This window comes from Acanthopagrus latus, chromosome 23, assembly GCF_904848185.1.
Source record: "Acanthopagrus latus isolate v.2019 chromosome 23, fAcaLat1.1, whole genome shotgun sequence".
NCBI classification, from domain to species: domain Eukaryota; kingdom Metazoa; phylum Chordata; class Actinopteri; order Spariformes; family Sparidae; genus Acanthopagrus; species Acanthopagrus latus.
The window spans coordinates 18,151,288-18,176,746 of record NC_051061.1 but is presented as its reverse complement, the minus strand read 5'-3'; the positions used below and the strand labels follow the sequence as shown (position 1 = coordinate 18,176,746).

Below are 25,459 nucleotides of genomic sequence, written 5' to 3'. Positions count from 1 at the left end.
GAATGTGTACCAGAGACAGCAGTTCACCCTAAAGTTTCTTGAAAGATAGATACTTTAGGGAGAAGACAGTCAAATTACCCAACAGTAAACTGAGGTACATCTAATATGAGTGGTGAATTAATCAATCGGACACTTTATTTGTAACATTTTACGGGTTTGTGCTGTTGGTTGGGGAAAATTATGGAGGTGTAACTTTGGACTCTGAGTGATAATTTTAAGTAATGAGACATTTTTGGAACCTTTTATTTAGTTGTTGCTCTGATGATACTTTTATCATTTAGAATATGATGATTAGTAAGATGATAAGAGTTTATTGATAAAAAAAAACAAAAAAACAAAAAAACGATGGCTACAGGCTATTGCTGGCGGGTACACAGTTGGCCTCTAGATGGTGCCAGTGTCATCTTTCTTAGCAATGGACTGACAGCTGCCAACAGCTGCACTGAAGAGGCATAGTCAGTTATTAGCTGAACATGCAGTTTAAGTTTGATCCTTAATGTCAAGTTGACATAACAATTCCGTGTTGAGCTCTTTGCCTGTTCCTCTAAGTAAATGTTTCTCCATATTTAACTCCCTGCCTTTTGTTCAAATTTCCTCAACCACACTCAACCTGACTGTCACAGAGCATTAGCATTGCTTGTGGTAGCAGGTTTGAGGAAAAGCAAACAAAGAATTGTCCTGAGGGCATTTCAGTTCCCATGGGCAAAACCTGTTTGATCAAGCAATTATATACGTGGTTTGACTCGTGCGCCTGGACGTATGATTTACTGCTGAGTTTTGTTCACTGACTTCTGTGCCTTTTGTTCATCATTACACTAGAGGATGAAACTGTGTAGGATGTAAGTAAAGACATATGCATACACATTAGATGTTCATGTACTGTAACATTTTGACATGGCTAGACGCAGCAAAGCTTTATCATTTCACCAGAAGATAATGCTACAATACCATCATCATGTTGTGCGTTTTTTTTTTCCAGCATGCAATGTATTATTAATGCATCTTCCACTGCTTGCTATTGCTATTGCGACACATGTATCTGCTACTATCGTGCTTCCTTATCTTTGTACAGTTTTGAACATGTGCTGCGTTTTTTTATTCAAAAGATTATCTGTTGTTTTATTATCTTTGTCATGAGCTCAATGACAGCAGTCTGTGTCTGTAATAATCTCTACAAAACAGATCTCGAGAAATATTCTGACACATTTTTCACAACTGGGAAATCGTGGTCGGGCTGCACCATTACATCTGGCTCATTGGATTGTGTCAGTAACATTTGGCACGCCAGACCTTTTGGTGTTTCACAACACAAAATCATTGGGTTTACATTCGCGCTGGGATTTACATGCATAGTCTCGCGGTCATAGTCCAGTGTTTTCACGCCTCCATCCTGCCTTTCATAGGAAAATGAATCGTTATTTACCTTCAGCCTGTCCATTCACATTGCATCAGTTTCAGTTTTGAAGTCTGCAAAGATTCGTATTCACCGAAATCCCCCCTTCACTCTGCTGTGACTATCACCAGACTACATCTATCCCTTTGATTAAGATTGGGGATTCATGCTGGATAGATCTGGACGGATGGGGATGTTTTATCACAGTAGTCATTCCAGGAGTAGACCAAACAACACTCATACATCAGCTGCAGCATGTAAAGGAGGGAGGGTAGATTTAAGTTCCAGTCAGCTTGTCTCCTTCTTGCTCTCGACTCCATTGTGTGCAGAAAGTGGCCCTGTGCCTAAACTACATTAATTATGCTCCTATGGGTCCTGGCTCTGTGGGAGAAATGCAGCATTATCAGACTGTTTCCTCTTAATGAGCAGCTCTGCAGCTTCAGGGTCTTTGCTTACTTTCTCCTTCCTCCTCTCTGCGTGTGTTTTCTTTTTCCCAGGAAGCTGTCACGTCTTATTTAAAGCCTTGAGTCAGACCTAATTAGATACTGTGTCTATCACAATGTGCTACTTGTATACAACTGTGGTTTGTTTTTGCGCTGTGACTCCCTCACCTGGAGTGTCAGCCAGCCGTGTTTGCTGTAACAAGTTCCTGAGAACATGCGGTGTAAGGTGTCATGATTATTCATCTGCTTACTTTTCATCAGTCAACGCTACCTTTGCAAGTCGGGTCCTGTGGCTACACAATAATCCCACACAAGGATTAAAGATTTTATCTTGCAGTCAGAGAAAGGAGAAGGTCACAGATCTTGAAATGTGATATGAGTTTGGCATCTGTTGAGTAATATTTGGTATCATTCTTCATTTAACCATGAGGTTAAATGAAGAATGATCCCAACAGGGTCGGGCTACTTTCAAATGAGGATTTAGAAATATGCTTTATAACTGTAACACAAATTTGGCCGGTACCACAAATGTATGCAATAGTATGTAACTATCTAACTCATATGAACATTTTACAATAGTGTCTTTGTGTGTGTGCAGCCTTTTGGTAAATGTTTGATTTGGGATTTTTTCCCTCACAGAAACTAAAACAAGCCCCTCACAGTGCTATTCTGTGTGATCACTGATGTGGAATTTAGGAAGCTGGGATGGGAGCACAATGGAAAGACACGTTACAAAAACCCCTCAGTTGGCTTCTGGTGAATGTGACAAAGTGCATGTAGTCAAGATCTTTACCTAAGAAGAAATTTGAGAAACCTTTTTTTCATTTTTTTTTTTTTTTCAGAGGCAAATATTGGGCTTTCCTCTCCGCCACATTTGTCTGACTGCTTCAGTTGTCCATTACTTTTCAGATTGCAATTTTTTATACTTCTCCTGTCCGCTGACAGACATGTATCTCCAAATGTGGTGATTTTTAAGTGTTTGTTACAAAATGAAGCATGCAGTGGTTCAAGAACATTCTCCTCAGATAAAGTGCTTAAAAACCATCTTGAACTAGGGGGAAAAACGTTGTCACATCAGAAATGATGCTGCAAACGTATGATTATGTTACAGATTATGATGCATTGCTGAAGATTTAACTTACCGACATACATAAAGTGGTTCAAATTAGCCCGACGTTAAACATCTACAGCAATAAAAAGCAATATAAACATTTATTAAGCAGTAAATTGTGGTAAAATGTCATATGATAGTAAAACACTGCACAATGAGTACTTTTCCTCCTCATATTTTGCTGATAATGCTACATTTTCCTTTTTCTTGGTAAAGGTTTTCAATCCAGGACGTTTAGTTGCCGTAGGGTATTTTAAACTGATGTATTAGTCCTTAACAAAAGGATCCTAATACCATCCCCTAATGCAGATTGTGTCATCCACTGGCTCACGACACGGTCATCGTGGGAACAACAGGCCCCCTCGTGGGACCTCTCCAGTTGCTATGGCAGGAAGTGGACGTGTTGAAGTGACGCTGTAACTCTGGAAACGGCCACCTTGTGTATACTGTAGCAGGGCAGGTGTTCACACTTAAGACCATATAGGATTTACAAGCCTGTTGTTCACAATCACAGCTTTACAATCCACAGGCGTGAAACAAACCCTTTTGCGTTGCCGGCGTCACTGGCATCCCAAAGTTCAGTTGCAGCATTGATAAGTGAGAAGGCAAACAGTTAAATCGATAGACAGCAGTGCATTCAACAAACATCCCACAATACGACCTTTGGCTGGGTGGCTAGATAAGCCCAACCTCTTCTTCCAACAATCCCTCTTTCTCTCTTTTGTTGTTTATGTGGGTTTTTTTTATGCGTAAGTGTGTTTCTATCAGCCATGATAATGAGGACAGGGGTTTGAGAAGTGGGTGGGGGGACCTGGCTTTAAACTGACTTTGGAGAGATAAGGAGATGCTTGACCTGCCAAGAGAAGGCCAAAGCAAAACAGAAAGATTTGTGTTGTGGGTGGAGTTAGTGTAGATGCAGGGGAGGGCGAGAAAAGAGGGCTTGAACATGTGCAGAGAAGTGTGAGGACTGAGGGCAGAGCTGCACTGGCTTAGCAGGCAGTGTGTGTGTGTGTGTGTGTGTGAGAGAGAGAGAGAGAGAGAGAGAGACAGAAGTGTGTGTTGGTTTTTACAGACGAGAGAGACATCAAGCTGCAGAAGGCCACACAGCAGTGACAAAGAGAGGAAGTCTGATAATCAGCTTGGGAAATGACTGTGTAACTTATTTGTTGTTCTCACAGACCAGGCAGCTCTTCGACAGAAATGAATGGTGATGCCAGCAAACAGCGTTATGTGTCAACCTTCAGGATGCACATCAAGTCGCCCCGTGCATCTCCTGCACCAGAGAACGGGCCGGGAACTGTTGACGCTACACGCACTGACACAGGTAAGGGTTGCATGAAGGAGAGGCAGAGAGGAGATTGATAATTCAAGGGTGTGTGTTTGACTTGGAGAGAGCTCCAGTGGTAGCATTTGCCATGTTTTCTAAATGTCAGCATTATATAGGCAAGTCAGGACAAGGTGATGCCTCCTCATAACAGTTTGGTGGACTGCAAAAACAGACCTACAGCAAATCTGCTTTCTTGGTGTAAAAAAAACAAAAAACTTAAGTCACTCCAAGTTTGTTTCTTCAAACGCTAATATCCGGTGTTATCTTTGTCCCTGTCCAAGTATGTGATTGTTTATGGTGTTGGGGAGCTTTCGCTTCCACGTCAACACATAATTTCTCAGGTTTCGCAAAGACTGAAAGCACACTTCCCTTCACATGTTTCTCTGTTTGTACTGATATAAACTTGTGACTTTTTCCTGTGAAACTCGAGGGTTTCATTTAAAAAAATAAAATAAAATCCTGAAAAACAGTTAGGTCCAATCATGTGGTTAGCTAGCAAGTACATCTGCTCAGTATCAAACATATCTTTCTGTCTTTCACATATAGATATAAAACAGGTCATACCTCAACTTGACCACATGTGCAGGTTTCAGAGCAGCCTGTGAGCCGTCACTTCAGCTGATTTACATGACCGACATCAAGCACCTGCCTATGAAAGCTTCAGGTTCTCGGGAACCTTGTGAAAACGAAAGGTCAGAGAGTCATCATGTGAGCAATGCGTGAAAATCCTCCTCTCAGCGTGTCTGTGTGCAGAGGTGCAGCTCAGAGTAGTTGGCTTGATTGAACAGCAGTCACTGCCTGTCCTCACAGCATCAGGCTTTGCAGTAATCCAGCGCTGTAAACTCCGGCTAAAGGTTGATGGTAAAAGACCTGTTTTGCTAAACCATAACTAGAATATAGCTTAACTTGGTATGAGAACATGAAATCAGCTTTGGTTAACACTTACACAATGTAGTTAAAGTGTTGTCCTACACCTGACAAGACTCTGTAATAGAAATACCTTTAAATTGTACTGATGATGCCAGTCGGTGTCAGCCTGTGCAGCAGATGTGCTTTTGAACTTTGCTGTATCAGGGAGAGTCCAGTTCCTGGGAATACCCGCCCCCGCGTTGCAAGAATCCAGTTCTGGTTTCATTTAAATTGTTGAATTGACTGTAAGACTTCCAGTTAAGTGTGCAACATTTCTGCATTAAAATATCTAAAGATGACGGGACTTTGATGCATCATTTTGCTAAAATGTTTCATAGAAATGTCCAAACCCAGAGACATCTGTGATTCTGTTCAGAGTAACGGTGTGTTTCACTTGGTCGTCTTCCAGGAGAGAGTCAGAAAGTGAGGACGGAAGTCAGTGAGCATGACCAAAGATAACATGGATAAAATCTTGATAAATCACCTCATCCATTAACACTTCTGCCTGAATCGATGCGATGAATTTTCATTGGCAGTTTTGGTTGTTTGTTTTTATCGAGAGATCCCCACTGGCAGAAGTAACATACTGTGTTTTTAACACTAAATATGTTTTTAAAGATAGCGCTCTGATGTGTTGTGAAGATCAGAAAAAGGAAGGAAGAACAAGAAACGAGAAGAGGAAAGATGTGGTGTGAAATGTTTTGGTAAATGAGAGGCGGGAACACACTTACTGCACCTACAGCAGGCCTGTTCAGCAGGCCAGTTCAAGAACAGAGGTACTTCACGCAAGACAACGCCTCAGATTATCAGGGTGAAAATACATTAGTTTGATGTGTGAATGAATGCAAAACACAAAATATATATAGGTATATAGTGAGGACTGAAATGAAAGGGTTGTAGGCTCAATAAGAGAAAAAGAGTGTACAGCGATACAGTCGAATGCGTTGCTCTTGTTTCCTGTATCTGACTCCTTACCTCTTTCCTCCACATCCAGGGTCTCTTAACATCTCCTCATGCAAACGCCTGGATCCACCCGTCTTCGTAGAGCCCCTGGAGGACTGCTGCGTGGACGAAGGAGCTGACATCAAACTGCGCGGGGTTATCACGGGGAGTCAGCCAATCAAAGTGTCGTGGTTACACAATGGTGAGCAGGGACATTGTGCGCTGCTGCATCTCCATGTTTGCTTGGGGTTTGATCTCAAGTACACTGAGGCCCTGGCATGGTCACTTAAAACAAACCTTGCATAACATGGTTGGTCTTCTGTTTTATTTAAAAAGTATGTTTTTCATTAGTTTGTATCCTTTAATTTAGCATTTAAAAGAAAATTAGCACTTTTCAACATTTTTTTTTTTTTACATGTACTGTTTTCGATTCAAGCTTGTAAGCATAATGTCTTTTGTCTAATCTTCCACACATTTCCCTTAACTAAGCCTGACATGTTTAGTACTTGTGGTGACTTTGGGATGTTTATCATATTTCAGAACTAGGTCTGGCTTTAAACAATGCCTGGCCGTGCACCAAGCATTTGTAATGATAGATCCACAACAGGGTTCAAGAGGTCGACAGCAAGTTTTCTCCTGTGTCCGGCGTCATTGTCAGGCCCTTCCTTTCTCACGTGCTTTCTCTATATTGTTATTTGTTGCACATGGCATCAGATGGAGAGAGTGTTGTCTAGCTTGTTTGTTTGCTCCTATGGGCAGGTGAAGTGGCCCGTTTCGGGAAACCTTCCTTCAATGGCAGGGAGGTGAGTTTTGTGGTGACAGAGTCCTTGCCAGAAGATGCCGGGGCCTACACCTGCCTGGCAGTTAACAGCGCGGGGAAGACATCCTGCTGCGCCGCTGTGTTCGTCAGAGGTGAGACTGGGTGACGCTCTCTATTAAGGTTCTTGTGATAAATGTTGTGCTTATTGATAATATCGAGTGTAAAAATAGTTCTCATTAACATTGTTATGTTATAATATGACTGTGTAAATGTTGATAAAATAATTATAGATGTGTTTTTTGATTAAATTAGAAGACATTTACAATCATTTTAGAGACTCTTGTTGCCTTCCAACTTCCCTTCTATTATCATATCATGTCAATGTTAGCCTTTACTGAACTCAAACCCACTAAATGTGTTTGTAATGCTATTACAGATATAAGCATCTTGTGAGGACTAATGAGGGCCTGTTAACTAACACTTACTACAAGGACCATAATGTTAAGCATTACCCGAGATGTTTTCATAATGGTCCATATGTCTTCTTTAAATTAGTCTACAACACCTTTGCTGCTAACAAAACTCCATTCCTCGTTCTTCTCAATGGACTTTTCATTCTGTTATTTGCTCTTTTCAAATTGGCCAGTTTCATTTCTGATGTTCTGCGGGGTTTTCTCTCTCCCTTTCCTCTTTCTGAAAACCAATCCAGACTTTGAAACTATCTACAGTCTGCAGAACCGCGTCGCAAGTATCCCCACTTCTGCATCCAAGAGCCTTACAGAGAATGGAAGGTCACCACAGCCTCCCAGAGAAGAGCTACAGAGGTTCAGTGGATCGACTTGTACTTCCCCTACAGGCTCTGATAAGCTTAGCCCCGTCTCAGCGCCAAGAGGTGAAAAATAAATCATTATTTTCGTACATAAATACAAAGAATTTGATCAAATTATTGCTCAACATACACAGTTCACCCTCCCTTCTGTACAGAACACATCTTGGCCTCTTTACCATTGTTAGAACCTCTTCCGGATTTCCATGTTATATTTTTAAAATGAGCAGGAAACACATCACTTCCTATCCTTGTGTGATTGGTTGTCAGGCAACATGCATAGCAGTCAGGAATCATTCTGCACTTCCACAACAATGTGGCTTTTTGATACACCCACTTAAGGTTCTCAGTCCCAAGTGAACACCATGTAGGGGAAAGGACAGTGCACAGTTCAGTCTGTGATCTGATAGCCATAGATCAGAAGAGCAGAGCCACACCTCTGTCCTCGCCTACTAAAACCTACCTGCGCATTATCTGTCTCTGCAGAAGTCATCCCAAAGAAGAGAGCCAACTCAGTAACAGGTAAGAAACACACTTTCTTGCTGTTTCTGCCAGATGAACAGGCAGTGCACCTGTCTTTCCATCATTTATTCATTTTCTGATGGTTTGCTGCTGTATCATCTGATTTGCTCCTGTTATTTTAACTTATTGGTTAGAGTCTGTTTTTTGTGTGTGACCTTCTTTTGATGCCGTTGTGGTTTGCCCCAGAGCTAGCCTTTCTATTTTAACCTTTGTTCTTGTCATAATGTTGTCAGCCTCTAAGCTATTGTGCTGCCATTTACCTGAGGCTGCAACAACAGAAGCATTAAAAGCTGAACGTCTGTTATGACATTGCACAGGATAAGAGGTATTGCTTTTTATGGCTGTGTTGTTTATTGTTTTATGAATTTGATATAAGTGGTGGCTGGAGAGGGAGCGGCAATAAAGTAGCATCAGACTCCCTGTTAGAGAAAGCCATTTAAACACCATTTTATCAGGTTGTCAATAGTCAAATTCACCATCCTGATGCCACAGTATTTGAATATTGACAGCGCAAGCGATGATATTAACTCCGGCTCATATATGGAATTGTCTAGTCTAATGTAAATACATGGCAGTATTGTGTACCCATAGGATAAAGTGCAGGTAAAGGTGAGTTGTGTTTGCTTCCTTTAAAGATATGTGTCTAAGTAAATAGTGTGAAACATGTTGTGGAACAGGGAGGCAGTTGTCTTTAAGAACAGGTTGGCCTAAAATCAAAACTTGATTACACAAGGAGTGGTTGTACTTGCGTGGGGTAGGTCATCTATGTTTTGCATATTGTTTCCACTTGAGACACTGCAGTATGCTGTAATAATAAGGGTCTTGTGGGGGAGGAAGTAATACACTCACATTCTGTACACCACAAACCACAGATCACCTAATCTCATCCCCCTCCCAGACATGCTCTCTCTCCTTCTGTCTTTATCTCTCACGCCACACTGGATTGTTTCCTGCCAGCGAGGCGTCCAGATCAACAATAGGCAGGCAGGTTCTTAGTCAAAGCTCTCACTTTGTTTTGTCTTTGCAGGTCCGGTGTTACGCTTTGAAAAACCTCCACGGCACGTTAAGGTGGAGGTGGGACAAACTGCACGGGTGACCTGTTCTTTTGCTGGCAGTCCTCCTGTGGTGTCGTGTTGGATCAGAAACAAAGAACAGGTGTTGTAATTTTAAGGCGGTTGACAGAATGTCCATTTCAGTCATTGTTCATATCCAACATGTCACTGTATTTATTTATTAACTATTTGCAATATATGTTTCTGCAAACCACGGATATGGTGAAATCTTATGTTGTGAAACCACTGTGAAAAATTCTCTGGCCATGTCATTTAAAATATCCAGTAGTTTCACATTTACAGATATCAAAACACCATCTCAAACAGCGGTCTCTCACCTGCCAACCATCTCATCTAGCTGTCTCACCACTAAACCTCCCCTCTTCCTCCTGGAAGTCAGCTCAAATACAAGTAACCTGGACATTACATGAAGGGCTTTGGAAATGCTGATGCGATATGAATGAAACGCACACATCTAACATATGCATGGTTTGCAGAAAAATACAATTGCCACATTTTATTCTGGCAACTGACTAGCTCTTTCTTACACACTGTGCATATGCAGATAGTAGATGGTCCTGAGCTTTGGGCAGAAAACACAGACCTCAGCACCACACTGGTGATAGCAGAAGCCAAGCCACAGCATACAGGTCGCTACACTGTTGTAGTGAGGGATCGAAAGAACTCTGCACAGCACACGCTCACCCTTTCTGTCATAGGTAAGAAAACACACTCTCTACAGCGTCAGGACCATGTGAAGTACGTTTGTAGTTACTTGAGCACTTTATTCATCCTCATCCCACCAGAGAGGCCCCAGCCTCCTTCCTCCTGTCCCGTGATCTCCCCCATCTCTGCCACCAGCCTTGTGCTGTCCTGGTCGGGCCCCTGCTACGACGGAGGCAGTGCCGTCCTGGGTTATGTGGTCGAGGTAAAGAACCAAGGACGCGTTGAGTCTGGGGACTGGAGCGAGCTCACTGCCCAGTGTAAGAGCACCTCTTACAAAGTGAGCTCGGGGCTGCTGCCTCAACAGGAATATTGTTTCAGAGTGAGAGCCTACAACGAGGTGGGAGCAAGTGAGCCAGGACCAGTGTCGCCGGTGTTCAGGATGGAGCAGAAAGGTGAGTGATATGAGCACCACGTTGGAATTAAGAGGGCAAATATACTGAGTCTTGAATTAAAGCAATCGTTCCTTTTTGTGTAGATTTAAACAAACCGCAGGAGGAGGAGGCCCCACAAGCCTTTACCAGTGTCACTATTGATTCTTCCCACAAAGTCACAGATCACTTCCATTTGCAGGAGAAACTGGGAATGTGAGTATCTGTCAGAAAGAAGATTAAATTATATGCGTGTAGAGACACAGTTCTACTCTAGTAACCAACAAATTTACACCAGTGGCTGCACAGACCTTAGATGAAAGATTGTGTGCCGGGTGGTCTCTTTTTGTGATGGACACATTACCAGATTTTTCAAGATATAAGGTAAAATAAGATAAACACAATAACAAGAAGCGGGACAATTTGTACTGTCCATACACACACTGCAGTGGCAGCCAAGCAAAACCTAATAAGATGGACATAAATGCAAGTTGCTGCAGTTCTGGATCAGATAATTGGGATAAACCAGGGTTGGAGTTTTTTTTAATTGTGTTAGTCTTAGAGATTGACACAGCATTTTTCTCTTAAGGCCCAGAGATTATAATGACTCTCTTCATTAGGGGAAAGTTCGGCCTGGTGTTCAAGTTAACCCACAAAGAAACAGGACGTGTGTGCGCTGGGAAGTTCTACAAAGGCCGACGTGCCAAGGAGAGGGAGGCTGCCCGTAAAGAGATAGAGCTGATGAACTACCTCCACCACCCCAAACTGGTCCAGTGCCTCGCAGCTTACGATCACAAGCCGGAGATGGTCATGGTCATGGAGTTGTGAGTATCATCTTGACCAGGCAAAACTGGTTGAATAAAGCATATACAAAGAAATACTCTAACTGTCACCATGGTTTGTCCGTCTGTAGTATCGCGGGCGGGGAACTGTTTGAGCGCATCGTTGACGACAACTTCGAGCACACAGAACCGGCCAGTGTGCGCTACATGCAGCAGATCTTGGAGGGGATCGCCTACATGCATCAGCAGAACATCATCCATCTGGACCTCAAACCTGAAAACATTGTGTGTGTTGACACCACCGGTACCTCCATCAAGATCATTGATTTCGGATTGGCCAGCAGGCTCGGTGCGTGAAGTGAAGCTCTTAACAATTTCCTTGTCATTCCTATGAAATGTTTCAAAAACCGAACCTGTGAGTGTTGTGTTTAACAGATGGCAACACGCCTCTGAAGGTGATGCACGGGACTCCAGAGTTTGTGGCACCTGAAGTGATCAGCTTTGAGCCCGTGTGTTTGGCCACTGACATGTGGAGCATCGGTGTCATCTGTTACATACTGTGAGTACGGCGCTTTCTACATTCATAGTTTGACATTTTGGGAAACAGACTGCCTCACTGTCTTTTTGAAGGGTTGGATAAAAATGCCACTTTTCGTATGCACAAGAAATCTGAAGCTGGAGCCAGCTAGCTTAGCTTAGTTCAAAGACTGGGAAAGGGCAGGAAAAAGCTAGCCTGGCTCTGTCCAAAGCTACCACAATCAAACTGTCAGCACCTCTAAAGCTCTTCCTCGAGTCTCAGCTGGATGCCTGGCACCCAAGGAAGTTACTGCTTCCCAGCTTAGAAACAGACCGCTACAAGACCCCCCATAAAACTGTAGCGTGTGGATTTACACGACAGTTCTGAACAAACTAGATGACGTGTTTATTAGTGACATTTGTTAATTAGTGAGCTTTAGAGGTGTAAGTGGGTGGAGATTGAGCCTGTTTACAGTCTTATTGCTGAGCCAACCTAACCAGCTGCTGATGGTATTATTAATGCACATATATGAGAGCTGTGTCAAACATATCTTATTAAGAAAGAGTGTTTTGCAAAACAATAGCCATTCATTTAAACAATACCTTGTGTCCATCACATCCATTGTGTTTTTTTCCATTGGTGATAAGTGAGAGAGGATTTTCCGATACAGTTACTGAGAACTGAGAACTACATCAAACTGAACTATTCCACCTTCCGTCTTGGTCCAGAGGCTCCTAATCAACTGCAGCTCCTGATATCCACTTTAAGAAACTTCACAGAATGTAACAGACTGATCAACTGTTTTAATGGTGATGGAGCCACTTCCTGCTGTTTGAGTGTTTTGCTGGCTTCCGACTCCACCTACTGGATGTAGGTTGAAACTGTCACTATAATGACACCGCTGTCTGTCTTTCTCTTCAGGCTGAGTGGTGAGTCTCCCTTCCAGGGTAACAGCGATGCAGAGACCCTGGCTTTGGTTACAGCAGCACAGTGGGAGTTTGATGAGGAGAGCTTTGATGAGATTACAGAGGAGGCCAAAAATTTCATCAGCTCCTTGCTCAGCAAGGACACCAGGTGATTTTCACAAACATACTGCTGAAGCACAGCATCCTAATTCTATCTCATTTAACCAGCTATAACACCATGGGGCCTGTTTTTCCAGGCGGAGGATGTCCTGTGAGGAGGCACTTGCCCACCCTTGGATGGCAGCATTTGACTCTGGAGATCTCACCAATACCAAGAATCTTTCCAAAGAGAAGATGAAAAGGTTTCTGGCCAGGCAGAAGTGGAAGGTGACACCTCAGCACAGTACATTTTCTTTGAGTTTGAGGTGCCGTTTTGGTTTTCTGCTAAAGTCTCTGAATGTTTGGGTTACATAGAAAGCAGGTAAGGCCTTGTTGGCCTTGAAGAGGATGGCGCTGCTGTCTAAAAGTGACAGCACCACATCTCCTACCAGCCCTGGGGAAGGTATGACACTCACATGCTTTTATTATCTTATCAGGGTTCAAATTACTTTCCTGGTGTAAACTTTCTGCCATGGGATTTCCCTCCTCTTTCATTTACTTCCTCCTTCCTCACCCTCTTTGTCCCAGACTCACCCCTGAGCCCGGAGGCAGAGCATGCCCTGCAGTCTCTTGAGCGCAAGATGCAGGGCCCACCCCAGTTCACCCAGAGCCTGGAGGACCAGACTGTAACTCAGGGATCCAGTGCCCGTCTGTCATGTCACCTCACAGGTACACACAGCTTCAGCCTTCAATCAACAGCTCAAGCTGTACTTCTGCTACTCTTTTTGTCATCATGTTGCAGAGCAGTAACTTAAGACAGAACAAAGTCACAAATGAGGACGTAAGACTCGACTTGCTTGACTCCTCTGACCTAAAACTGGAATGCAGGACTGTTGGTTTGAAATATAAATATGTTCATTAAAGTATTTTAATGATCCACATTGAGACCTCAAAGAATCTTAACCTGCAACTTGACTAGAACTTTTCCCTCAAGGCACTAACACTCATCTGTCCTCACCTCTCCATCTATCTCGACAGGATATCCTGACCCTGAGGTAGTGTGGCTGTGTGGGGAAGAGCCGGTGGAGGAGTCGCCCTCAGTGCAGATAGAGTACGAGGAAGATGGCCGTTGTACCCTGGTCCTAGCCAAAGCTGGCCCAGGTGACACCAACATTTACACCTGTCGAGCCACCAATGACCATGGAGAGACTTCCTGCTCAGCCAAACTCACTGTTCAAAAGTAGACTCCTGATATCCACGTGTGCAAATATGAAATGTATAAACATAATGTTCTTGAGTGCCTTGAAAATATGTATTGTACATTCTTCTTCTAATACAAAAGGGGACTGAAATGTACATTATGTACTGTGGCTGGAAATATAGTTTAACAAATGTATTATTGTATAAAATATATAGACAGATGAATGTTACAGAGCTTCAAACATAGATAAAGGTTGATATTTCTTCTTGGGACTGAGATGTGGTCATTCATTGTCTTCAACAACATGTTGTTTCATGTAAATCATGAATCTATTTCTTACTTTGGCTTGTGTGTTAGTAACGCAAAGTTCCCCTTCCAAATCAGTTGGTAATACCAATAAATTGATACTCATCAAGCTTTTGTTGGGTAGAATTCTGAAGAAAATGAACAGGAAACCTAAATAGTTGACCTGAGAAAGACATGAGCAAAAGATATTTTTTTAAAAACAAACTGTTCTCATTAAACAAGACTTTCAATAAACCATTTAAGCGATTCAGCAAAAGTGTTTTGTGTGTAACTTAAAACAGTGTATTGACCTCACAATATTCAAATTGTTTGTAAATCAGCCTAAATAAAAAAAAATGAATTAAGTGTCAAAATCTAAATGCAGCATTGTGCTAACTGTAAACAGACCTCTTGTATGAAATCCAGCTGTCAAACACGGTGTATCGTGTGGTTGATTTCCATCTAAAAATGTGATAATAACTAACGGAAAAGTTCAAAAAGTCATCTTAAGAGCAGCACATTGCACGTAATACCAGTGCAGTTTTCAATGTAAAACCCTGTAACTTGAAACTGTCCATGTCACAAATCTGTTATGTCATGCTCACATAGACGACGCCATGGGTTCACATTAGGACAGCTGGCACAACCATCTACAGTTAACATCATCTGCAGTCTTAATTACAGTTTTTCTTTTCTTATTACAGGTGTTTCATTTAGGCTAATTACCCCAGAGAGCTGTCAAGCCCGGCCAAAGATGGCCCAGAGGACCCAGTGACCTTCTACACTGCCAAAATATTGTTCAAGGGTAGAGTCTGTGTATGCATGCAAAATGATAATGGAAATGCACAAAACCTCTCCGGCTCCAGAGTGTTGTTCTCTTGTATTTTATTTTCTATTGTGTATAAAATTCGTATTGGACAATCAGTGCAAATAATCAAACTGTTAGTACACTTGTAGAAAACTGTGAATTCAAAACATCATATTGATGAAAGTCTCAAACAAATTTCATTTACATTTCCTAATTTGCTAAAAAGGTATTCCCAGCCCTGAAGTCTCATTGCTTGATTTATGTAGTGAAGAGCAGAAAACCACTGAAGGTGTTGTAGTTCATGGCATCATCGTAGAGTACCCTGTTTGCCGGGAGCTCCACATACACATTGTCTCCCACCTCAAGGGCGATGACCACAGCGTTACTGCCCATGTCGTTTGCGTCAGACCCTGAGGTGTCCCAGACAGATGTCAGCCGCACGCCATTTTTCATGAGGCTCGCAACAGAGTTGGGAACAGGATCGAGGTTGTTGAACATGGAGAATCGAAAGAAGTACGTTCCCTTGACCACTGCTGTGAAAATGCCTGTCAGAATGAAGAGATTGGTTACATATCACACGTTCGCTTCTATCTCTGTCCCTTTCTGTCCCCAGCAAACACTACCTGTTGAGGGATTGTAGCTATTGCCAGTGTTGGAGAAGACCCTCTTATACTTCAGTGGGGTAGCAGTGGAGAATGGTCCAATATTTCCACTGCCAGAATCCCGGAGAGCTGCAGAAAAGGCCACCTGAGGTGTGCCTGAGAAGCAGAAGCTACCATGAGCACATCAGAGTTAAGAATAAATACTAGAATTATCAACTTTTGCTCTGTGTTACCTCCAATCAGGCTCCGCAGTTCCAGGACATCGTTTTCAGCCTTTTGCAACTTAGTCTCAAGGTGTGTCACTTTTTCTGCCATGTTTGTGACCGTCTTTCCCAACGCTCCCAGGCTCTGAGTCACGCAATTGAGGGAGCAGGTTTCAAAGCAGCCAGTTGATCCTGAGCACTGATCGACTTTGTCATTGTTTTCATTAACTTGTGCATTACATACACAGCAGCTGAACGCCAGAAACAGGACTGCAGCCTTCCTCATCCTTGCCGTTGATAAATCTCTGCTTCTGTGGAGTCGTCCTCCTCTGAACCTCCCACTTTTATACTTCATCTGACATTTCAGGAAACACCCATTTATTGACGTCTTAGTTGAGAAAGCTGGGAAAGCACAGGAATGTTAAAACACAGAAATGGAATGTGTTTTACCAGCCTGAAGAACAACAAGTCCAAAGAGATCTAATCAAATTTAAGAGTTTATATTGATTAAGCAAACTAGGTCAGACAAGGCATTCTGTAACTTGTTAACCCTGGGCCATAAATGTCACAGTGCACTCTGGTTAACAGGGAACTCAGTGATCAACATCTATGTATAGTTGCGATACAGGTTTTGAGATTGGATTACTCCACTTTGCTGCAGTGAAATGTAACCTCCTATAGAATAAGACATCAGGAAGAAGATAGAATGATAATGAAGATCTAAACTTTGAAGGTATTAGTTTGGTGAAAGGTCAACATACAGAATTTTTTGACTTGGTTTTGACCATAAAGTCAAAATTCAAGAAAAAAACAAAAAGCCCACCCCTACAAAGCCTCCTAAAAACAGCACTTGGTACTCACAGTGTTATTGATGTAAATATCATGTGACATGATGTCAATACAAACGTAATTCAACAAATTAGACTCAAAACATTCATTTGAAGCTGCCATGTTATGTTTTTGACTATTTTTGTCTCATTTGAGTATAATTACTTTGCAAACTGTCAGTCTGAATTTGCCTCAGCCATTTTGCTGCGTCACTGTTTACGCTCACTGATTTTCGAATTGCTTAAGACAAGTTCCTGCATTTGAGGATGGGATCGTAAAATAATGTAAAATTAGTTGGAAATAGACATTTTTGGGGTCACTGAAGGCACAAGCTACTGTATATTTAATCACTTTCTTAATAATCATTAAAATATTGTATTTTCTGAAAATGTGCACTTACAGTGCGTTCAATAATCAGTTTAGGTCATTCAGAAGGAAGTCAATATTTGCAAGGAGTTTGTTGCTGGCATGAAATCAACATTTAATTTACTACAACTCTGCTTCAAACAGATGCTGCTTAATTTACTGCAAAGTGTGTCATGAATACATTGTGTGTTTGCCTCATGTCTCGTATCACGTCTTGGAACTGTATGAGCGTCTATATATCTGTGTGCGTTTGTGTGTCCATTTGTATTGTCATGACCTCGTCTGTATATTTCTATTTCTGTACACCAACTACACTGCTTCCTGGTGTTTAGATTCACTCACATTTTCAGGAAATATTAACAAGATTCCAGACATTATTATGAGTGCTTTGGAATTTATGGAAAAAACAAATAAATAAATAAAATGAATAAAAGAACAGGGACAAACTAATGTCAAATGATCACAGCAAAAGCATTTGACCTTTGACTTTCAGTTTGTTCGTACTTTGTCCTCTTAAAATGGTCATGAGTTGTGAAATCCGCACCACATGTGCTTTTACAAGTTTCTTCACATGTAAACAGACGACCACCTACTGAGTAACGCCAGTTGTTCTGAATAGCGTGTGGGAGGACGTGTTGACTGTAGCCTCAGGTTACTGTGCTTATGCAACTGTTTCCGGACACACAGGCTTTTTTTCCCCCCCCATACTACTCTACACATACGCTACTCTACACCAGTGTTTGAAGTACATTAAATAGTAGATTTAAAAAGGATAACATAAGATCAGACATCAGTTTATCAAAAGAAGAACTTTTTAATTCCACTTTTAACCCTTTTATCCCTGAGGAGTCACCTGTCTGTACATTATCCACACATAAACATTTGTGTTCAACATTATTTAAAAAACATCAATTAATTCTTCTCCTTTAAATAAATATATGTACAAGAAAGTAAATAAGTTAGCTTGTTTTAGGTATATTCCATGTGCATGTCAACTCAAGTAGACGATATGAGTGAGTGCAAAAAGAAGATCCAGTCTCCTGTGTGAGACAAGTGTTGATGGTAGGTGACATCAGGGTTTGGTTAAAAAGTCCGAGTGGAGGTCAAAGGGGTCGCCTCATGCCGACCGCCTCCTCAATGGCGCCTCCTGCTGGTTCATGTAAAGCATCGCCGCCCGTGACTCGAAGGCACTGACCATCTGCTTAACCACTTCGTCGAAGAAGACACTGGCCAGCTGAGAGTGCAGGAGGGACCTGAACTCAAATGACACCTACAGAAGGCACAAGAGGGGGGGACAACCATATAAGGTAACTGTTGGGGAGGCTCTGAGTTTATTCAGTCAGGTTTAATTGATTTAAATCTGATTTCTTGCAAGTTCTAAACGATAAACATTGTCTAGAGGTGAAAAACAGATCGCCTTTGATGGAGTTGACAGCAGCTTTTGACTTCCTTCTCTTTCAAGGTTCATTGATAATCTCTCTTATTCAACATGTTCTGTTGAGATTGGACCGCTTCCTGGCTGACCTCGAGGTAATCTAAGCCCACATTGAGGTCAAACCTCTGTCAGCAGCTCCTTAACACTGTTCCTTACCCTGACAGCTATTTCAGGCCTCTAGGGACACCGGCAAGCCACTCGAGGCTAAACTTAGAGCATAATGAGATTTTACACTACACTTCCTTCAGTCAGTAATCCATTCGCGGCGGTACAGGAACAACGATTTGTAATTAGTCTTTACTCCAGCATGTAATCTTGTCTCTCAAGTCCCACAGGCAATTTAGTAAGCTTGTTCAGTGACACCATTTCATCATTTTCATTGTTCCTAATATATGTATATTCATTTCATCTTATAAACTTACATAGAACTCTACTTTGCAGGAGTTGGGTAGGTCTTTGGCTCCAGGGGCAAACCTCCAAATCGTTTCAAGATGGCTGAAGAGGGATCCGTCAGTGCACACGGCCTGTTTCAAAAGAAATTCACCTTTTACTTAATATCGACTACTTAAAGTTTAAGAGCTCAAGAATCATGTCATCTGTAAGAGATATTTTCTGGAGCTACCAAAATAAGGACTTACCCTGACTTTGTGGTTTGGTACGACAGTGACTTCAGAGGTGTAGCGCTCCGAGATGGGGGGGAAACCTATTTCGAGCTCGGCCCGGATGTCACCGTTTCGACCCTTTACGACCCGAGACTTCTTACACCAGGGAACAAAGTGCTGGTACTGGTCGACCCTGGCCACCACATTGTACATCTGCTCTGGAGTATACCTGAGCACACAGTTGCATAACGTCAGATGCACAGACAGAGAAATGAAATCGCCATTTCTATACAGATTGCAATTTCAAGTCTTGAGCAGCAGTCTTGAGAATGCTCCTGATAATCATTTTCATTATGGATTTAGCAGCAAATACTTTTGGTAATGGTAATGGTTTGGTAATGGATAGTAAGATATGCTGACCACAACTATCCAAGGTGTCACTTTCAAAACTGTTATCAGAGTAGTTATAATTTTACGATTGTCAACTAATATATTAGCTGATTCTAACCTCTTTTAAATAAAAATATCTCTTTAAAAACAACATATCGGGTCACTCACTCTAATGTCCGGCACTCGGTGTACTCCATCCTGCGGGTGCTAATGGGAACAACCAGGTTGATGAAGCTGCGGCTGGGTATGTTGACGGCGGCGGCGGGGCAGAGAGGCAGGCTGGCCCTTCTTGCAAGCAGAGCCCCACAGGAGCCCAAGTTTCTGAGGTGAAGAATATATGGGAGCACTTTAATACATTTTGCTCTGAGTGGAAGGTTCTCTGCTTCACTAATGAATGTATTTATATTTCCCTGTGCTTTCTTTGTGTCTACTTTTAAAGGATAGCTTTTGCAAGCATGACAAAAAAGTAATTTAACTAATCACAATGCAAGATGAATGAATGTTGATGGACTACCAGCAAGCCTCTGCAAAATGTAGTTAAACTAGTTCACTACACCCTGACACTGCCTGTGCATTTATTCTTGGTACAGAGTATATCCACAGCACCAAATACTAAGCATCTGTTTATATAAAAGAATCTTTTCAGGGTAAGCAAAGCATGCAATGACAATTTACTGAAGAAAAATGACAATTCCCCTGCTGCTGCTGATGAACCTGACATTAACATCAAATGTAATTTCTCATTGAAGAAACTAATGACACCGGCAGAGGAGTGAGTGAGTGAGTGAGTGAGTGAGTGAGTGAGGAGTCTGGTGACAGCAGGGTTGTCTGCTTCGCTCACACACTGGAAATTAAGTCTACAATTAATTTATAATCAACTAAATATACCCGAAATTTTAAATAAACGCCGATCGACACCGATCGTATGACCCACCGACCGTGTGGCTGATATTACAAGCATTACCAAAGTTCTCTCACAATCCCTCCTACCTGTAAGTCTCGTGACCACTCACCTGAGATTTGCTCTTTTCGCGTTTCCTCGCACCACTTTTGAGGAGTGGGCTTCAGACATCTCCAGCAGCGCCTTGAAGAGGAGTGGAGTCGTTTTGCTGGCCATGGTGGAGCCTCTGGGTGAAACCGAAAACAGATTCTCAGGAGAGACGTCGGTGGTTTCGCTCCAGCAGCGGTAACAGCGCCCGGTTCTGTCCTGTCTGCCTGCCGATGAGCCGCTCTACCTTCCTGTTAAGGACAGTCATGACGTAACCGGAGGCGCCATTGGCTCTCTAGCCAATCAAAAAGAAGGACTGATGAGTTTAAAAGTTGAGATTGCTCCCGCACCTGAAGGTGAGTCCTGACTTATTTCTAATGCGTAAAGGTGAAAGAATGAGTTGTATTCTTGGAACAAGAGACCAAAACAAACACATACAGACTGATTACAAGTGCCCAATCACCCTGCGTTACGGTATTGTAACTGAAAATGCATTGGACATCATTTAGTTAGTGAAGGTGCTAATATAACAAATATTATTATTTTTATTATTTGATGCATTATCAGTCAGTTCCTTTAGACCATTGCTTCACCCCTGATCCCCACAGGTGCTTGAGGGGGTTCCAGGGTGCCCCAAGAAAAAAAAGGGAATCATTTAATTCCACTATAATGATATAATAACACTTTCTGACATAAGACCATTATTGGGGGTCCATCATCTGATTTGTGTCAGTTTAGGGCAGGGGCCATCAAAATTTACTATCAAAAGAGCCATTCTCGCCCCCCTCACTCTCCAAAAACAAAACACAGCCTCAAAAGTCTGAATTGGCCCTGATGAGCCTCAGTAATATCGTCACATGTGGCTACACTGCATTGAACTATTAACTCTCATTACCTGCTTGGCAATACCATGTTTTGCGTGCAACAGTTTAAATATAACCAACGTAAACACAAAACTGAGCACTTGTGAGGTGAAGAAAGTATTCACTTGCACATGCAGGTTGCCTTTTTTGGCACATCTCGTATGAATCAATTGTGCGTGAATCACTGACAGCCGAGTTCGCAGGGATTCACAAGGTTTCTAAGAACAAAGTCTAAATGACACTGCGTGGTTGATAGTGAACAGGCAGGCACATGATGTACATGTGACACACTGTGGAGGAATAAAGTTCATCATCTACTATCAAATGACCGAAAACAGAGCAGTAATGAAGGTCTCACCACAAAAGTAGCATTGTAAATTAACATGCTCAAGTAACGATAGTGGATATCTAAACTGAACACATTTCACAACAGCCTTTACCAAACTCTCGTTATTCTGATCTGCATATTACTACAGGCTCTGAGAGGATGACACCTCTAAGTACCACCAGAAACGGTAGTGCAGGATCCATTTCAGGATCTTCATACTGGAATTAGGGCACTTGATCGGGGAGGGATTAAAGAGCCTTAGTCAATCCTTTCAAAGATAGGAAGGAAACGTAACGCGTAGATGTTCAGACAAGATAACCTGCCACGGGTTATAAGAGAATGCACTCAAGGGTTTAAGCACCACGGCCCGATCCAAAAATGACAGCGGGGCTGGATGGAGTTCCAGTTGGCCCTCGCCGAGTGTTTGATCCCTGAGCTTTATACAGTTCTCTCATTCCAAAGCTAAACTGAGGCAGTTGAACTTCCTCACAATATATAACAAGAATTACAAAGCAAAGGCATGTTTTGTTGTGTTTTTAATTTTTAAGCATTTCAATGACCTCTGTTAGACTTAGATTGGACTCAAAAAGAGCTTGAGGTATTTTTTTTTGCTTTCTGCTGTTTATACAGTTTGTTGTCTCAGGACATTCGTCAGACTCACTAAACTGCGCCACAGTGGTGTCATGAAATCACCATATTGATGTCACAGTCTTGTAAAGACGTCATTGAATGTATGCGTTCAGTTCGCTTTGCTTTCCAACGGATGTATTAATCATTGACAGGCCTTCCTTCAGCCAGCCAAAGAACTTCACTGAGTGTCTGGATAGATGTCACCCTGAAGTATAACATATATCAGTACAAAATGAGATCACTTGCCTAAATCATGCACACCTTTCTCTATAAGCACCTGTGAGGATTCCTGTTAGACTTCAAGGATTAACGAGCCTCATCTCAAAACTGAATATGTGACATCATCTCCTCGTGTGTCTCTTGTGCCAATATGTACAGAGGACACAGAGATTCTAGGTCAAAGGATTTTTCCAGACTAAACAAGTTGTTGCAAACAGTACTTTTGCTCTCTTTTTCCCTTTTTAAATACACATGCTGGTTTTCACCTTAACAAAATACTTTTTCTGATTAATTAATATCACACAATATCTGCCCTGACCATAAAGAAGTATGTACAAGGGTAAAAAATGCTGAATTTGAGTAGTTTCCTTGTTTTCTTTGTGACACTTGTGACACCTCTTTTATCATATATTAAACATTGTCTCATATATGTTGGGAGAGTGATAGTGGATGTGTAACAGATGTTACAAAGTCATTTCGGTTGAATTCAAATGCTTTATTCATTTTATCCCTCAAGGGCCATAATTGGGAAAACATGTCAGTGCTAGAGAAGAAATACAACATCGACCGTGATTCATTCATGCAAGGATTGTTCCCTCGCTGTCAGCTGAGACGCTTTTCTCTGGAAATAGCTAATTAAAAAATGACATAAGCACATTCTGGGTGTGTTAACAATGTGTTGAAAAACCTGTCCAGACGCACACCTATCCCAGTGAAAATATGCCGACCAGTGTGTTAAGAATGCGAGCAAACGACAAGAATGTAAAAAGCTGTTGTATAACTCGAGGAATAATCCTTATCAAATATTACTCAAGCAACCAGAAAAGGGGGGTTTATTTTTTACGTTGCTATTTTTATATATTGATAAGCTTGATAACTTTTGATAGTACCAAAATAGAACCGTGGAGTCGCTCCCTTTCTGGGAACTTGATTCACAGAACACTGAACTTACTGCCCTGACCAGTTGAGCAACCGCAGTGAGTCAGAGTGCGTCGACTTTACATCAGAAATCAAATAAAATGAAAGAGCAGAATGTTAACCTCTACCGGTGAAAGAGCGAAAGAAGGGCAGGTCTACACATGAAGTCGAGGCCTGCTTGATTGCGAGGCATGTGCGATATTATTTTTCCTCGGCTGAAAAAATGATTTTGCTCATTGCACTGATGTACCGCGAGCCATCTGGCTCTGTGATCTTCAGATTGATGAGAGGCGGCACAACGCCACTGGTGAAGTATCTGAACGCTGGGCTGGGTGACTGGATGGCATCCAGAAATACCTTAAAAGACAGACACACACGCACAAACACACACACACACACACACACACACACACACACACACACATACAATATCTCAGTGGTTAGAAAATGTTACTTCAGGTAAAAATCATGGTATTAACAATAGCTAGAAATAGCTAATCTTGCTGCTGGTGGTCTTATTTGCTTATAAAGGTCATCAGTACAAAATTGAGGCTGCTTTATGACAAGTGAAGAGCTCCTTGCTGCACATTTCAATGAAAAACTGGTATCAAATTCAGCCTTTCAACTCGAAATAGGTTAAACTTTCTTTTTAAAATCACTTTTTCCACCAGCGTTATTGACACATACATACTAACCCATATCACGAATGCAGTAATGATCAGCTGTATAAATATAAGCACACCTTTACAATGTCCTCAGTGTCCTGAGCTGCATTTTGGAAAACTGAGGCACAGTGCTGCAGGTATCTCTCATAGAGGCTGAGCGTGTGGGCATCGACCTTTTGGAGCGATGCGTCCCCGAGCTCTGCCTTCTGCAGGTTGACCAGGAAGTTGGTGTTGACTGGACCACACTCAATGAGACTCACGCTGTGGGACGAAGCATTGAGTCAGCAGTGTCTCACTTAATCTATATATTTTTTTTGATTAAGGAAAGAAAGTGCAGCACAATTGTAAACTGACTGGATATTGAAGTGTTGCAGGAGGACAGCCAAACTCTCACATGCTCCCTCCATTGCAAATTTACTGGCACAGTACACCTCGTTAAAAGGGAGACCTGCAAGAGAGCATGAAGAAGGAGTTATTTTGGCAATTTCAAGCATGGCAGCAAGCGATCATTAACATGATGCATTTTTGCAGATTTGATCAAATCCTGTCAAAAAACTGCACGTGTAGAACATCCAGAGATTCCTCAACCATTTGCCTGTCTCACCGTGAAGCCCTCCGGTGCTGCCCGTGACCAGAATGCGGCCCTTGTCCTGAGCCTTCATGTCCGGAAGGAAAGCCTGGATGGTCTGGATGGTTCCAAGGAGGTTGACCTCCATAATCTGCCTCATCGAGTCCAAGGACTGAACCTCCAGCGGCCCCATCAAACCCACACCGGCATTGCACACTGTGAGTAGTAGAGGATGAACCCATTAACACGCACAAAATGCAATCTTTATCAGAACACCCTGATACAAGAACATACCCAGGATGTCCACTCGTTTCTCCACAACCCTGTCCCTTGCATCCAGAATGGACTGCTGGTCTGTCACGTCCATTTGGAGTATGTCCAACGTGTCCTTGTGCAGGCCTTTGACACACTCTAGAAGACGCTCCTTCTTGGCCATGTTTCTCATTGTGGCATAGACTAAACAGAAAGCAACGACTGGTCACTTGTTTCAAAATATGTGTAAAAAAGTGATACACACATTAGACTCGCAGTATCATATACAGCTCATGCAGCACAAACCCACTCGCCCACTGCCAGCAAGACGCTTGAACTTAAAAGAAATACAATAAAGTGACTGGTGGTTTCTGGTTACCTTTGAATGATTTGTCGGGGTCAGAGGCCAGCCGGACAGCCAGGCTGAGACCGATTCCCGAAGAGCAGCCTGTGATCAGCACAACCTTCTTCTCCATGAAGCCTGGCTCGGTACCGCTCTGCTTCAACAGAGAGCAGCTGGAGAAAAGAGATGGGAATACTCGCTTTCACATCTTTTGCCATCACAAGGGCACTTCATTGTAAACATGTTCCTGTTATCAGCCACCTGGAGTCCTCCCATTTTTTTC

General features: G+C 42.3%; 4 protein-coding genes across 6 annotated transcripts; 1 reads left to right on the top strand and 3 right to left on the bottom strand.

The window, feature by feature from the left end:
* Positions 1–3,899: 3,899 nt before the first annotated feature.
* Positions 3,900–14,180, top strand: mylk5 (myosin, light chain kinase 5). 3 transcript variants are annotated; one of them, XM_037089197.1, is made up of 17 exons: positions 3,900–4,271; positions 6,178–6,327; positions 6,885–7,037; positions 7,532–7,777; positions 8,198–8,233; positions 9,261–9,388; positions 9,851–10,004; positions 10,092–10,403; positions 10,487–10,595; positions 11,000–11,203; positions 11,293–11,510; positions 11,597–11,720; positions 12,600–12,752; positions 12,841–12,970; positions 13,058–13,145; positions 13,271–13,411; positions 13,721–14,180. In XM_037089197.1, the coding sequence occupies exons 1-17, from the start codon at positions 4,148–4,150 to the stop codon at positions 13,924–13,926; spliced, it is 2,676 nt and encodes an 891-aa protein (XP_036945092.1). In that variant the 5' UTR covers positions 3,900–4,147; the 3' UTR covers positions 13,927–14,180. The 3 variants fall into 3 exon arrangements, with proteins under 3 accessions (XP_036945092.1, XP_036945093.1, XP_036945094.1); XM_037089198.1 differs by having other exon boundaries at positions 3,902–4,271; positions 7,595–7,777; XM_037089199.1 differs by lacking the exon at positions 3,900–4,271 and having other exon boundaries at positions 6,193–6,327; positions 6,881–7,037.
* An 856-nt stretch (positions 14,181–15,036) lies between these two features.
* LOC119014216 (complement C1q-like protein 2) lies at positions 15,037–16,107 on the bottom strand. Its single transcript, XM_037089200.1, has 3 exons — positions 15,812–16,107; positions 15,600–15,734; positions 15,037–15,521 (listed from the first exon to the last, which is right to left on the bottom strand). The coding sequence occupies exons 1-3, from the start codon at positions 16,065–16,067 to the stop codon at positions 15,235–15,237; spliced, it is 678 nt and encodes a 225-aa protein (XP_036945095.1). The 5' UTR covers positions 16,068–16,107; the 3' UTR covers positions 15,037–15,234.
* A 1,658-nt stretch (positions 16,108–17,765) lies between these two features.
* Positions 17,766–20,650, bottom strand: si:ch73-141c7.1 (coenzyme Q-binding protein COQ10 homolog, mitochondrial). Its single transcript, XM_037089201.1, has 5 exons — positions 20,416–20,650; positions 19,571–19,723; positions 19,049–19,241; positions 18,833–18,934; positions 17,766–18,245 (listed from the first exon to the last, which is right to left on the bottom strand). The coding sequence occupies exons 1-5, from the start codon at positions 20,517–20,519 to the stop codon at positions 18,093–18,095; spliced, it is 705 nt and encodes a 234-aa protein (XP_036945096.1). The 5' UTR covers positions 20,520–20,650; the 3' UTR covers positions 17,766–18,092.
* A 2,261-nt stretch (positions 20,651–22,911) lies between these two features.
* Positions 22,912–25,383, bottom strand: hsd17b1 (hydroxysteroid (17-beta) dehydrogenase 1). The gene is made up of 6 exons (XM_037089029.1): positions 25,213–25,383; positions 24,876–25,037; positions 24,618–24,797; positions 24,368–24,461; positions 24,091–24,274; positions 22,912–23,705 (listed from the first exon to the last, which is right to left on the bottom strand). Exons 1-6 carry the CDS (start codon positions 25,307–25,309, stop codon positions 23,550–23,552), a joined length of 873 nt encoding a protein of 290 aa, XP_036944924.1. The 5' UTR covers positions 25,310–25,383; the 3' UTR covers positions 22,912–23,549.
* Between the last annotated feature and the right edge of the window lie 76 nt (positions 25,384–25,459).

Coding starts and splice junctions, on each gene's coding strand:
- mylk5 (XM_037089197.1), top strand. CDS start 4,148: ATGAATGGTGATGCCAGCAAACAGCGTTATGTGTCAACCTTCAGGATG. Junction 11,204..11,292: donor ATGGTCATGGTCATGGAGTT/GTGAGTATCATC, acceptor GTCCGTCTGTAG/TATCGCGGGCGGGGAACTGT. Junction 11,721..12,599: donor GGTGTCATCTGTTACATACT/GTGAGTACGGCG, acceptor CTTTCTCTTCAG/GCTGAGTGGTGAGTCTCCCT.
- LOC119014216 (XM_037089200.1), bottom strand. CDS start 16,067: ATGAGGAAGGCTGCAGTCCTGTTTCTGGCGTTCAGCTGCTGTGTATGT. Junction 15,735..15,811: donor ACTGCGGAGCCTGATTGGAG/GTAACACAGAGC, acceptor TCTGCTTCTCAG/GCACACCTCAGGTGGCCTTT. Junction 15,522..15,599: donor TAGCTACAATCCCTCAACAG/GTAGTGTTTGCT, acceptor TCATTCTGACAG/GCATTTTCACAGCAGTGGTC.
- si:ch73-141c7.1 (XM_037089201.1), bottom strand. CDS start 20,519: ATGGCCAGCAAAACGACTCCACTCCTCTTCAAGGCGCTGCTGGAGATG. Junction 18,935..19,048: donor TACCAAACCACAAAGTCAGG/GTAAGTCCTTAT, acceptor CTTTTGAAACAG/GCCGTGTGCACTGACGGATC. Junction 18,246..18,832: donor CCTGCAAAGTAGAGTTCTAT/GTAAGTTTATAA, acceptor TGCCTTCTGTAG/GTGTCATTTGAGTTCAGGTC.
- hsd17b1 (XM_037089029.1), bottom strand. CDS start 25,309: ATGGAGAAGAAGGTTGTGCTGATCACAGGCTGCTCTTCGGGAATCGGT. Junction 24,798..24,875: donor GAAACGAGTGGACATCCTGG/GTATGTTCTTGT, acceptor TACTACTCACAG/TGTGCAATGCCGGTGTGGGT. Junction 23,706..24,090: donor ACACTGAGGACATTGTAAAG/GTGTGCTTATAT, acceptor CTGTCTTTTAAG/GTATTTCTGGATGCCATCCA.